Genomic DNA, 13,923 nt, shown 5'->3' with positions numbered 1-13,923 from the left:
AACAAATATTAATCAGAGGGCAGAAGGCATGTTGTAGATTGTATACAAGAGGTTTTTCAGTAACATTTTAATCATGTTGATAATTTAGAGGCCTTAAAATTTTGCGTATCAAATATGAAAGAGTAGACTTTTTATAGGCTTTATAAAAACTAAACATTCATTCATTCTTTCATTTATTGAAAAAAAAATAAATAAATACACGCACATGGAGAGCAGCTGATCTTTTTCTCTGGCATTAGATATCCCTGCAGCGCTGGCTGGATCGGGCCTTTTCTCCGAGGATGTCAGCGGAGGGTTTGTGGTTCACTGGCTGAATAATAAAGATCTGAGCTTCACCACCTCCATGGACCTTTTCATGCAGCAGCTGCGCAAATTCTCCGAGCAGCACCTGGAACAAGCCACTGAGGACTTTGAGCAGGAGGGAGCTCCCAAGTTTGACTTCGGTACTGCCTTATGAATAAACCTTTTAGCATATAGATTAGCCTTAAGATAACAGACGTCGGCTAAATTCATGGGGTCATAGCTTAGTTACTTTTGCATATTTAATATTGTATTATGTGATCTTTGTGTTTTTGTTAGATCTTGATGAGATGTCTGATAAGGGTTCGTCAGAACATGAGGAGGGAGATCAGGAGGGAAGCACCAAGGCCTCTTCTCCAGGTTCAAGCAGCAGTGTTCCTCTGCCCTCCGTTTTGCTGGAACGGAAGCTGGAGACTCTCATTCTAGAGTGGAACAAGAGCCCAGACATGCTCTTCACCATTCACCCACACGACGGATCCTTCCTCGTCTGGCACGTCAAGTACCTGGATGAGTTCATACCTGGCATCTTCAGACAGGTTCAGGTAAGACACTCATGGTTATGACTAGTGATGCACTGAAATATGATATATGATATGATATAATTGTTTCTACTTCAATTCATTTTTGAAATATAACTACACTTCATTTTGTGCTGTAACTAGTGATAGAGGAAGAGATGATCGGTTCACGTGTGATCTGTGCTGCTGCTTGAACTGAAGCAGCAACAGCATTCTTTCACGCCACATTAAAGAGTGTCAAGACAATATTTGAAGAGTTCAGATGCAAAAGCCTCTAAGTGCCATCTGAAATTTTCTTCTAGAATGATCATTTTTATGAAGCTTGTATATATAAGTTCAGTAATTTCACTAAAATGCCAATGAAAATTACCTATTAATTGCCATTTAAGTGAAATTACTGAACTTAAATAAACAAGCTTGATAAAAATGATCATTCTAGAAGAAAATTTCAGATGGCACTTAGAGGTTTTTGCATCTGAACTCTTCATTTATTGTTATTAATTTCAACAGAATTTTGAATGCTCAGACTTTTTCATATTCATGTATTTGTTTAATAATAGGGCACAAACCTTATTGTGTTTATCGAATGGTAGGTGTGCTAGAAATAATCTTTAATGACGTTTTGTTCACGTATAAACCGAGCACAGCATAAACTAAAAGATCTCGTTTCATCGAAATGAACGAAATAGACACTGACAGTCAAAACGTGCCATTGGAAAAGTGTTAATTAAATGTCACTGTTTCTGTCAATGATTTCAGCCCTCCAAAAATGTACTAGTTATGTCATCCCGACCATGAGCTCATTAGCAAACAGCCACCCGTATTTATTATCGGTTATAATCAGGGTTTGAAATGAACTTTTTCACCCACTGGCCAATTTGGCTACTAACTTCTACTAGCCAAAAAAAGAAGAAGAAATTAACCAGATTAAATACGTTACAGCTTTTATATATTTTATATATATATATTATATATATTCGCTATTACTTCAATGCAAGTGAACAAGCACGCCGTTATTTGTTGCTTAGTGACGTGTGTGTTCAAGTAAGCCAGAAATGCGGAGATTCTGCGCAATACGCTGTATTTAATATATCATGATGACTCACGAGTTGCGTATTTGCGCTAAATCCGTGCAGATTTGGCTTACACAAACTTCCCCAGCAAAGCGAGTAAACGTAGTAACACGCCAAATTGGCTAGTGATTTGACAGTGTTACCCGCCAAAGTTAATTTTTACCCGCATTTGGCGGGTAGGCGGGTGTTAATTTCAAACCCTGGTTATAATTAATTCATATATTACATGTGCTTATCCAAAGTATATATATTTTTTCCACTATAAATCTTCATACCTTGTCAATGAATAAAAAAAAAAAAGATTTTCAATTAGTATGAGGTATGAGTCAATAAGTATTCATTCATAAATATCAGCCACCCTATACTTACTAGATGTTGGTAACAGCCATTAAAAAACTCATATTGGCCAACCACTAATAATTACCCTGATAAACTAAATCAAATCTATTAATTTTCTCTTTCAGGTGTCGTTCTCCTCTCGTATCCCAGTGGCGTTCCCCACGGGCGATGCTAACTCCCTCAGTAAGAACATCATGATGTACGCATGTACGTTTATGGACCAAGAGAGCTGCAGTGCTCTGGAGGAGAAGCGAAGTGAGCAGCGGGTTCCTCAGAGCGCCTCTGCGTCTGCGGGGCTTGGTGGTCTCGGACACTCTCTTGCTGCTGTCATCGGCCCTGCCGTCATGATGGTGTCCAAACACGTTGATGGCTCACTCAACCAATGGGCTGTGACCTTTGCAGAGAAGTCTGCCTTTTCAAACGTGCTCACAGTTTCGCACAAGTTCCGTTACTGCGGACACCGTTTCCATCTCAATGATTTGGCTTGTCACACGGTCCTTCCTTTGCTGTTAACATCGTCACATCACAATGCACTGTTAACTCCGTCCTCTGGAAGTATTGATGGAGATCAGATTGGGGACGTGGCTCTACAACCCACCAGGCCAATGAGAGGCGTTCCTCGTAAACAACTGCGAAATGCAGCCACACGTACGTTCCACGACCCGAACGCGATCTATAGTGAGCTGATCCTCTGGAGAGTCGATCACATTGGCCCACTGTCCTGCACTGGGGGTGTGTCCGAGCTTGCACGAATCAACTCTCTCCACACATCCGCATTCTCCAATGTGGCCTGGCTGCCAACACTAATCCCTAGCTCAGTGCTCGGTGAGTGTAACACTACAGCTGCTCTTATACCAACCTCCAAAACTCAAATCAAAGTTTTGTTTGGTATACATTACTATTGCTTATAGGGAGTGATTACTGGAGACTGTTTTAAACAAACCCCTAAACTTTGATCTGTATCTGCACAGTGCTATGGGCATTAATGTTCCCTAAAGTTGTAATTGTTTTTATCACAGGCATGGTATTACTTTTGTAAATGATCAGAGGAATCAATTTTCGTCTGACAAATTATAAAGCAGAATACCCTAATAATGTCCTTGCAACCATCCAGAACACTCTCGTAACTGCTTAGTAGCACCCAAATAACCACACAAGCAATTCCCTTATAACTATACATAGTACCTTATGAACCACCCTAACAACTACCCAGAACACCCTAGACACTGCCTACCTTAGCCACCACACAAATCACCATGGCAACATCCTAGCAACCACCAGAAACTGTAAAAATGCCCTAGCCACTATAACAAAATTGCAACACCCTAGAAACACAGAACTCCCTGATCTGCCTAGCTACAGTATGCCATATCAACTAAAAAAACTGCCTAGCAACCACCCAGAGCACCATAGAAACTACCTAGCAATGTCATAGCGAACACCCATTAACTGTCTAGCAAAAGACCCAACAACCACCCAAAACACTACCTAGCAGTGCTCTAGCAGCTGCCCAGAAACTGTGTAGTATTGCCATTTCAACCATTTAAATAGTTGTTTTTTATTGCATTGCTGGTCTGTTGGGCTTAATAAAAAATGTTTGTGTTTACGCCAGGTACGTACTGTAACTCAGCAAGTGCGTGCTTTGTGGCGTCTGATGGTAAAAACCTGCGTCTGTATCAGGCTGTGGTGGATGCCCGCAAACTACTGGATGAACTCTCTGATCCAGAAACCTCTGTAAGAGCTTCTAAGACAAGATTTTATCAAAATAATGTGCTTATCTGCCAAGTAATGCATAATAAATGTAATTTGAGTTGATCTGATTGTTATTTCTGATGGTTGGTTTTGTGTTTAGAAACTGGTGGGTGAAGTGTTCAACATTGTGAGTCAGCAGTCCACTGCCCGACCCGGCTGCATCATCGAGCTGGATGTCATTACCAACCAGGTGGGGTCTACATCTGTTTGTGTGTGCATACGCAAGGTTTTGTTTGTAAGATTGACATTGTGTGACTAATTTGTTACTATTCGAAAATGACATGTTGTGTGTATGCTGTCTCCTAGTGTGGCTCAAACACTCAGCTGCTCCACGTATTCCATGAGGATTTTATTTTAGGATACAAACCACATGAAAACATTCCAGATTTCAACATTACTAGCTTTCCCTCTGCAGAAGGTACAAAAATCATTCTTTAGCTTTTGAAGTCTGATTTTTACAGAACATTTCATTTGGGTTATCTTTGTTCTAGAGTACCAGCCCCCTCCTTTCTCAGAGAAGTTCTTCCTGGTGGTGATTGAGAAGGATGCAAATCGGAACTCAGTATTACAGATGTGGCATCTTCATCTGCGCTCGGTGCAGGCTTGTGTGGGTGCGTATGGTGTAGGTTATTTATGAAATGATGACACAGCTGTGAGCAGACAGCTTATGAGGGGAAACTGTGAAGGGAGTCTCATGAATGGAGAACTCATACTTCCTCTAATGACTAATTTCCTTTTCAGAGATGGAAATTGTTTACAATGAAATGATACCTTAGTTTACCCATTGGACATCAATAATGTACATCTGTACTGTGTATTGTACTGTATAAATAGCTTTCTGTTTATCTGTATGTCTCTAATTTTCACTTTTCACTCTTAATTGAAATGCATTCTATATATCATGTGGTTTGAAAATTGGTGTTTTTATTGATTATTGTAACATTTTACAATTTTTTTTTTTTTTTGTGTGTGTGTGTCCTTACAGAAGAGCCAGTAAATGACCACGTTTTCCAAAACCAGCTGACGGTTCCTTTGAGTCAGAGCAATGCTGACTCATCTCCTGATATCACTCCGGGTCATAGTCCGCTGCCCCGGTCCTCCTCTTCCGCCAACTTGCAGTCAGCCAGCAAACTCATCCTGAGCTCTAAACTAGTCTACAGTCAGCGGCTAGATCTGCCATCAGGGGTGGAGCTTATCAGAGCTACACCCTCTGCTGGTATGATCATATATTCATGTATACATTGTAACAGCCTAGAATTGGGTCAGGTTTATTGATGCCATTGTATAAATGTCCTATTCAGAGATATATGGTGATAGGGGGGTTATCAGGATAAAGTGAATAAGTACCCTTATGTAGAATAAAATATTTTCTGTCACTATGTTTTCATCTCAAGTAAGAATATACAATATTTGAAAAATATATATAGTATTATTAATTTATTTAGGGGTGCAACATTTTGATATCCAATGTACATGTGTTGAAACAACTCAAGGGTTAATTCATTTTCAGCTCCGATCAATCATTTAAAATATTTTATGTAAAACAACATACTTTCCATGCAAAATTGCACTTTGGGACTTCCATTAACATAAAATGGAATCCTTGAAATGGACATTTGCACTGAATTATGGAAGTTAATTAAACTTTACATTTACTGTGCTTTATTCACATTTTTGCTCTGCTTGTTGTTCTTTTCAAAGGCCACTTGAGCTCCTCGTCTATCTACCCTGTTTGTTTGGCTCCATACCTGATTGTGACCACCTGTTCTGATGGACGTGTCAGGTTCTGGCACTGTAGGGTAGACATGGACTTATCAGCACCAGGCCCCGAAGACACACATTCATATCGGTGGGAGCACTGGAGCCTCTTGAAAGAGGAAGATGACAACGACAGCTCTGTGTGTGTTGCGGGCCGACCTGTCGCGGTCAGTTGCTCCTACACAGGAAGACTTGCAGTGTCGTTCAAACAGATTTTGCCTGGCAGTGAAGGTGATATGTCTCAGGACTTCTCCATGCTTGTATCAATCTATGAGTGTGAGTCGACGGGCGGCTCGGAGTGGGTCCTAGAACAAACGATTCACCTTGATGATTTTAGCAAACCCGTGAAAACCCTAGATCCACGTGTTAGTGTCGATAGCAATTTGGTTGTCTATAGCAAGTCGGATCTGTTTGTAACCAAAGACAGCCCCAATATCAAGCACTTTGTGCATCTGGACTGGCTGTCTAAAGAAGATGGGTCCCACATCCTGACTGTTGGGGTAGGATCCAACATCCTTATGTATGGTCGTATCTCAGGGGTTGTCACCGAGCAGACAAGAGTGAAGGATGGCATGGCAGTCACTCTGCCTCTAGGGGGAAGCATAAAACAAGGAATTCGCTCTCGTTGGGTGCTGCTGAGATCTGTAAACGTTGTCTCTTCCGTGGACGGCACCCCATCCCTGCCAGTGTCCCTATCCTGGGTGCGTGATGGCATCCTGGTGGTGGGCATGGACTGTGAGATGCAGGTTTACGCGCAGTGGAGGCAGGATGAGAAACCGTGCGACTGGGAGGACAACAGCATCTTATCCCCAGAGGGTGTTGGAGGTCGCACTATATCCGTTTCAAATGAGGGCAGAGCGCGATCTAAGAGTGTCTTCGAGGGCAGTGCGGGAATCGACGATGCTTTCCGCCCCCCAGCGGTAATTCAAGATGGCGGCTTGTTTGAGGCAGCCCATGCATTGTCGCCCACTCTCCCGCAATACCATCCATCCCAGCTGCTAGAGCTTATGGACCTTGGAAGGGTACGTCGAGCCAAGGCTATCTTGGCGCACCTAGTCAAGTGCATTGCTGGAGAAGTTGCAGTGGTGAGGGATGTAGAGGCAGGTGAAGGTGGTGCAAGGAGGCACTTATCTCGAACCATCAGCGTGACGGGTAGCACAGCGAAAGACATTATCGTTGCTGGCCGAGACAGTGGCCGAGATTACACTGAAATCAACTCCATCCCCCCGCTTCCGCTATATGCCCTGCTGTCCGCAGACCAGGACACATCTTATAAGGCAGGAGAGGAAGTGGGAAAAGGGGCAGAACATGAGATGCAGAAACAGTCAGAGGATCAGTATTCGGATTTGTTTCAGGTGCCGGCTGTCACCACCGATGATTTTGTGAGCTTTGCTGCAGAGAAAACAGAGAAGAAGTCTCGTGTTATTAACCTTTCACAGTACGGACCCACATACTTTGGCCCTGAACACGCACAGGTGCTGTCTTCACATCTTATGCACTCCAGCCTGCCAGGACTCACACGCCTCGAGCAGATGTTCCTTGTGGCTCTTGCCGATACTGTGGCGACCACTAGTGCTGAAGTTGCTGGACCCACGGATAAGCAGTACGCTGGTGAGTTTACTCTTCGTACCAACTTTAAAACTAAAGATTGTAATTTCTGTGCAGCTAGTGTCACTAAATTGAGAAAAAAATGACTGGTCCACAGGTTTCCCAAACAGTCCCCACATCTCTTATTGGCCAATCAAACAAATCCCATCTCAGAGTCATTGGTTGAGCCAGTGTTGCTTTTTTGGGGGGCTTTTCTGGATGCTCGAACAAACCATTGTTTTGCTAGTTCCACAGAACCGTAGTGTTTACACTTTTCAAAGGAATCAACTTACGATTGGCTTACTTTATACTTGTTTGTGAAAATTAAATATTAAAAACTTTAATTTTAAACACTACAGCAGGGGTGGGACTTCCCTGCAGAGTTTGGCTCCAATCCTGATCAAACACATACACCTGTAATATTCTAGTAACCCTGAGGACTTTGGTTTGATTTTTCAGGTGTGTTTGAATAGATTTGAAGCTAAACTTTGCCAAACAGTAAATAATGTCAGGATGTCCACTTGATTTCCAAGATATCAACCTGCAGATTCTACTCTTGAGCTATTCACGTTTTCTCATAACTAACTACAATTTACTGTCATTTTGTAGTGGGTATTATTGGCCAACACGGAAGTTAGCATCACCCTGGTTCCCTCAACAAAATCCTAATAGGATTTTTCCATTGGCTTTTGGATTATTGCAGGATGTAAGCTCTGTGACTAACAAAAGTTTTTTTTTTTTAATCATGATAATTTTCACACACCTTGAAGACAACTTTTCTGAATTTTGAAACAGTAAAAGTGGGCCTCATTTATCAATCTAATGTAGATACAAGCCCAGAAATCATCTTACGACAGGGTTCACGTGTGATTTATGAAACATTCGTATGCTGCCAATCCCATCGTACGTTGATAAATGTGGCAGCTGAAAACAATTGTCATTTGAATATCACACCCCTAAAAATTCACGATTTAGAAGCCTCGTCCCTAGAATTAACGACAGCAGTTAACGACAATTAACGCCAAGAAAAAAATATCCCTGCAGCACTCTATTATGGTAATTGTAGCATGACGTGAACAAAGCACATCAACAGCCATACATTATGAATCAAATCCTTGTGGGTAGTCGTATCTTCGTTCAATAACCCATGATTGGCAGATTTATCAGATAAACAACTAAAGATATAGCCATTTGGCAGCTATCTTTCAACTTATTTAGTTGTATAAAAGTGCTGAGACACTTAAACTCATGTTTTTTTGGCAGTTTTAAAAAGTTATAATGTATTTTAAGGTACACAACAGTGGTGACTGTGGTATCAAAGACACAATTTATACATAGCACTATGTCCTAAGGTCTTAGTTCCATGGTCACCCTCTGCTGGAAGATTTAGCCAATACACCAGCTGGCAGCCAATTAGCATCTTTCTCCTTTGACTGGCAGTATAAGCTAGCCTGACTACGTCAGACTTCTTACTTCCGCTCAATTTCATTTCGCTTCTGTACTCAGTCTGAGACAGCGTAATAGCTTTCCGTTTTCCTCCGGCCTGAAAACAGCCGGCCAATCAACGAACAGAGGGCGGGCTGAGAGCCGTGACGTAGACGCTGATTGTACCGTGGATGCGTAGATTTACTTCACATAATCTGCAAAAGTCGTTCACAGCCATGTTCACTCCGGTATTTCGCTCGATGGTTTTGTTTTCGCATCATACATGTGTTTACAGTGGAAGTTAGATGCGGCTGAGCATGCGCATAACACACGCCATAACCAAACGTTATGTGATTGGCTTACGGGTAACCAATGATTGGTTCAATCATGACATTGCTTATGACATTGCTTAAACTTCAGACAAGCGCCCCCCCACGAGAAAGAAAACGCTTTTCAATTATGCCATGCCAGACTCTGTCTACGAAGCAAAGCGAAGTAGCAGAGTTTGGTATTACCAGGCTAAGTATAAGCCACAAATATCAAATATCAAAGAACATAAAGTTTAAAATAGAAACTGTGTTTAAGATCAATATGTTATATTGTCATATTCAAATGTTCAGGTAAATACATTTAAATATTAAATGAATAAACTAACAATCTTTACAGTTAGATTAAAACATTTGTCTCTGATAATATACATGAGTATCTTGTGAATGTGATATAATTCTTGTGTTGGCTAACTGTCTAATATGTCAGTGGGGTTTACCAAGTACATGAAGAGAACCATAATAAAACTTTTTTATAAAAACCTTGATATTATTATTTATTGTCAACATTGAACCTATCAGGCTTTATCCATGTTACCTATAGCTCAGATCTTTTTTTATTTAGTCTCTTTAGTACTAAACCTTAACACAGTGTTCCAGTGCTTGCTAGAGCCAAAATGCAAGGAGAAAGGTTCAGGGACAGTAGGATAAATCATACGGCACGGCACGTGTGTGTGTTTATAGTTTAGTTTTAATTCACATAAAATTGGGTTGCTGATGAATTACAAAGTTCAAGCCTCAATTTCCTCCTAGAGGAAACGTTTTTAATTAGGCCTAGTCTCTGAGTTTTGATGTGCTGGATTTTTTTGTACTGTTAAATGTTTAATTGGATCAGGTGTGATCAAAGTCATCATGAAGTGATTCAGATCAAAGTCTGGAATATGTTCAGGATTGTGTGTGCTCTGAACTTAATTAACATTCTTTGATCACAGACCTATATGACTGAGAGTGACGATCACATGGCACACTTTCAAAACAGAAGGTTTGATTGTACCTCCAAAGCAGTGGAATCACCTTGCAGAAAAGGAAATAGAAGTTAAAAAGCAACAAGGTTTCTTAGGGTTATGTTTTAGTAAATGTGTGTTTCTGCAGGTGGAGAAGCTCTAGATGAATGTGGTCTACGTTACCTGTTGGCCATGAGATTACATACCTGTCTGCTGAACTCCCTGCCTCCTCTCTACAGGATACAGCTACTGCATCAGGGTAACACACACTCACCTACATAAACATATACACACACATCACACTCACATTTGCACATGCAGTGGTAAGTGGTTTCCTCAGATAAGGTGGCGCTAAAGCTTTTCTAGCGAAGGCAATCAAGTCACATTGATATAGTGCTTCATACAATACAGATTGTTTCAAAGCAGATTCACATGAATACACAAAAAAATGTGTTAATGTTGTAAAATTCAACTCAATTTAGTGCAGTTTTGATTCAATTCATTTCAATACCTGTGTCAATGTATGTTCATTAAGTATGAAACAAATTTAATTGAGGTATAAAGCAGGTTTACAGAAGCCAATAGTGTCCTTACTCAGCTCAAGTCAGTTCCATGTTGATTCTGTTCAGTAACTATTGAACAATGTTTAACACTTGTATTTAACTGACACCTGTAAAGGAATATGGACTCACTGAAGATTGATGTGGAGCAAATAATCTTTTGAAACTATATTTAATATATATGTGAGAAGTCCCGGGTTCAAATCCCAGACTAGCCCCCACTTGTTATATGTACGCATATATGAATAAAAAAAACATTGGACTGGGTTCTTCTTGCAACATTGCTTACCTGTCTCACGCATAAAAAACTAAAATATTTTGCAGACTTTACCTTAAAATCCTTTCTTTTTTAATTATTTCTGTAATGTGCTGCTATATAAAATATTAGATTGTCCACAACAATATTTGAATGCATCAATGGGGGGCTTTGAAGTCAAAAAGGTTGATATTCACTGGTTTAGGATATTTCAATATTTAGAAATCAGGAGAACGTGGAGAATAAAATGGTTGAAAAGAAAGATTATATGATATATAGAATATTTAATTAATCTCATATGTTAAAGATTTAACTTGACAGCCGTAATACTTCTTGTGGTTTTCTATTGTAGAACAGTTTTCAAATTCCGAGTCATGCTGATAAATTTAGATTAGTTTTAACTTGCTTGCTTGTCCTGAGTGCTGCATTCAGCATTCACCTGTTGTAAAGGAGCCTGATGTATATCTTTGTTTTGGTCTTGGGTGAATTGGCTTTTTATACTGAGTTTGTGCGTCCAGGAGTGTCCACTTGTCACTTTGCGTGGGCGTTCCACTCCGAAGCTGAGGAGGAGATGTTGAACATGATTCCTGCCATGCAGAGAGGAGATCCGCAGTGGTCAGAGCTCAGGGCGGTGGGCGTCGGATGGTGGGTCAGAAACATTAACACGCTGAGGCGGACGGTGGAGAAGGTGAGACCACACAAACACACTTGCGCATACACAACATTATTTACACAAAAGATGTTTCTGGATCAACATATCTATAGAAACCAGTAATTCTCAATCCTCTTCCTGAAAGCCCCCCAGCAGTACACATTTTCGATGTCTTCAAAATCAAGACATGAAATGGATGTGCCAGATATGGGAGACATTTGTAATTTGTATGATTGGGTCTCCAGGAAAGTAGTAGTGTATATAAAGTTATAGGACTATTATTGGCTGATAGGAATGTTGTTCCAGAAACTACATTACCGCATTTTTTTTAAACATTTTTTACTCTCCTTTAAATTGCATTCTGTTCTAATTCAGTATAAATTTTGCTTGCATTCAGTTCAGCTAATTTCATTTAAGTTCAGTTCAAATTTGATTCCATTTCTAATCATTTCAATATCTGTTCAGTTTTTCACTTCATTTCAAATATTTTAGCTTCACTTTAGTTAGTTTAACTTGACTTTAGTTAGTTAATTTTCTTTGTTCTTTTGAAATTTCAGTTCAGTTTAATTTTATTGTACTTCAATTTAATTCAGTTCAATAAAATTTCACTGCAATTTGGTTAATCTAATTGCAGTTCATTAGTTCAGTTCAGTTTAATTTTTTGTCCTCTGTAATTCAGTTAAATTCATTTCTGTTAATAGTACAGTTCAATACATGTTTACTTCAGTTCAGATCATTTTAGTTCAGTTGAAATTTCAGTTCAGTTAATCTAATTTCAATTAATTTTACTTCACTTTAGTTAGTTCATTTTTTTTGTTCTTTGGAAATTGCAGTTCTCTTTAATTCAGTTAAATTCAATTTAGTTGATATCAGTGCAATTAAATATGTTTACGCTTCAGTTCAGATCATTTTAGCTCAGTTCAGTTGAAATTTCAGTTGTTTAATTTTGTCACTTTGCTTTAATTCACTTCAGGAAAATTTCACTGCAATTCAGTTAATCAGATACATTTTTGCAGTTTATTTGATTTTCATTTAATTTACATTTTATGCATTTGGCAGACGCTTTTATCCAAAGAGACTTACATTGCATTTCAAAGTACACATTTACATTCTTATCAGTTCTTGCTTTCCCTGGGACTCGAACCCATGACCTTAGCGTTGCAACGCTCTACTAATTTAATTAAATGATCAATCACATAGACTCATTTTACAATCCAACATGCCCTTTAGTTAGACTAAAAAACCTTCTCCTTCATTTGCTGAGGACCGTGGCGTTTTGAGCAGCATTTGCACACCCTGTCATGTTGGTTATATACCACTGCATTAGACGCTTATTGCAGTATTAAAGCTAACGATTAATCGATTAATTTATCGTTAATTTAAATGACAATCGATCATGGGATTTTGTATAAATTGACATCTCTAATGTATGGCATTGGTGATATTACAGTTTATAAATATGATTTTAAAAACAATCTCTGCCTGTCCACTTTGCATTAGGTAGCCAAAGCAGCATTTCAGAGGAATAATGATCCGCTAGATGCAGCTCTCTTCTATCTGGCCATGAAGAAGAAGGCCGTTCTCTGGGGTCTCTTCAGGTACTTTAAACTCACTTACTCATGCATCTCATATGCATTGTTATTCTCTTGATGCAAAGAGCCGCATACAGCTTGAAGCAGCTGTGAAATATCCGGCTTGTATATTTCTATATTGATTTCTGTGTAGGTCTCAACACGATGAGAAGATGACCCAGTTTTTCAGCCATAACTTCAAGGAGGACCGCTGGAGGAAGGCAGCTTTAAAGAATGCCTTTTCTCTCCTGGGAAAACAGCGCTTTGAGCAGTCGGCTGCGTTTTTCCTGCTCGCTGGCTCACTGAAAGACGCCATTGAGGTCTGCACCATCCTATTTTAATCGCGCCGAAATGCACTCCTAGGAGAATATAGAAGCCGTGTGTTGGAGTCTGCTGCTTTTGTTTTGGTTTTGTGACATCATAGAGTGTGTGGTCGTCTGTGAAGAGTGGAGTGTGATATAACAGCCCTGAGTGGTTTGGTTTAGTCTAAACATCACTGATAAACTCCCTTGATGGACACATGACAACTTTAGTTTACCTTGGGCTGGATGTCTGACAGCAAACAGTCAAAACAATGATAGCACCACTCATGAAATATTGCATTGGTTGTAAAAATGGGACATGTGGAGTTAGATTAGGAATATAAATTAGCTTTGCTTCTGTTTTTAGTCCATCTATAATCTATTTACGTTTTGAACAGATTAATGAAAAATGGTCTGTAAAATCACTAATGTTCCTAAATCAATATGTCTGGGTCATATTTTGTTACCATTTTAAAATGGGAAAACGAGTAATTATTTTCATGACAGTTAAGCACGTTTACCCATCAAATTCTGTCCGGACATTTTACATCTGAGTTTTA

At 39.7% G+C, this 13,923-nt stretch overlaps 1 protein-coding gene across 7 annotated transcripts in view; it reads left to right on the top strand.

Annotated features, from left to right (window-relative positions):
* dmxl2 (Dmx-like 2) overlaps nucleotides 1-13,923 on the top strand; it is a 71,035-nt gene that overhangs the window by 23,706 nt on the left and 33,406 nt on the right. For all 7 annotated transcript variants that reach the window (XM_079874941.1, XM_079874938.1, XM_079874940.1 and 4 more), the window contains exons 10-22: nucleotides 240-443; nucleotides 580-842; nucleotides 2,356-3,055; nucleotides 3,843-3,964; nucleotides 4,083-4,172; nucleotides 4,289-4,400; nucleotides 4,474-4,593; nucleotides 4,968-5,198; nucleotides 5,684-7,351; nucleotides 10,171-10,281; nucleotides 11,357-11,526; nucleotides 12,991-13,088; nucleotides 13,216-13,381. In XM_079874941.1, the coding sequence (XP_079731067.1) occupies nucleotides 240-443; nucleotides 580-842; nucleotides 2,356-3,055; nucleotides 3,843-3,964; nucleotides 4,083-4,172; nucleotides 4,289-4,400; nucleotides 4,474-4,593; nucleotides 4,968-5,198; nucleotides 5,684-7,351; nucleotides 10,171-10,281; nucleotides 11,357-11,526; nucleotides 12,991-13,088; nucleotides 13,216-13,381 (4,055 nt within the window). The remainder of the gene's footprint in view (nucleotides 1-239; nucleotides 444-579; nucleotides 843-2,355; nucleotides 3,056-3,842; nucleotides 3,965-4,082; nucleotides 4,173-4,288; nucleotides 4,401-4,473; nucleotides 4,594-4,967; nucleotides 5,199-5,683; nucleotides 7,352-10,170; nucleotides 10,282-11,356; nucleotides 11,527-12,990; nucleotides 13,089-13,215; nucleotides 13,382-13,923) is intronic.

The sequence above is a fragment of the Squalius cephalus genome (assembly GCF_949319135.1).
Source record: "Squalius cephalus genome assembly, chromosome: 6".
Classification (NCBI taxonomy): domain Eukaryota; kingdom Metazoa; phylum Chordata; class Actinopteri; order Cypriniformes; family Leuciscidae; genus Squalius; species Squalius cephalus.
The sequence above is the reverse complement of the archived record's forward strand: the minus strand, read 5'-3'. Positions and strand labels throughout refer to the sequence as shown.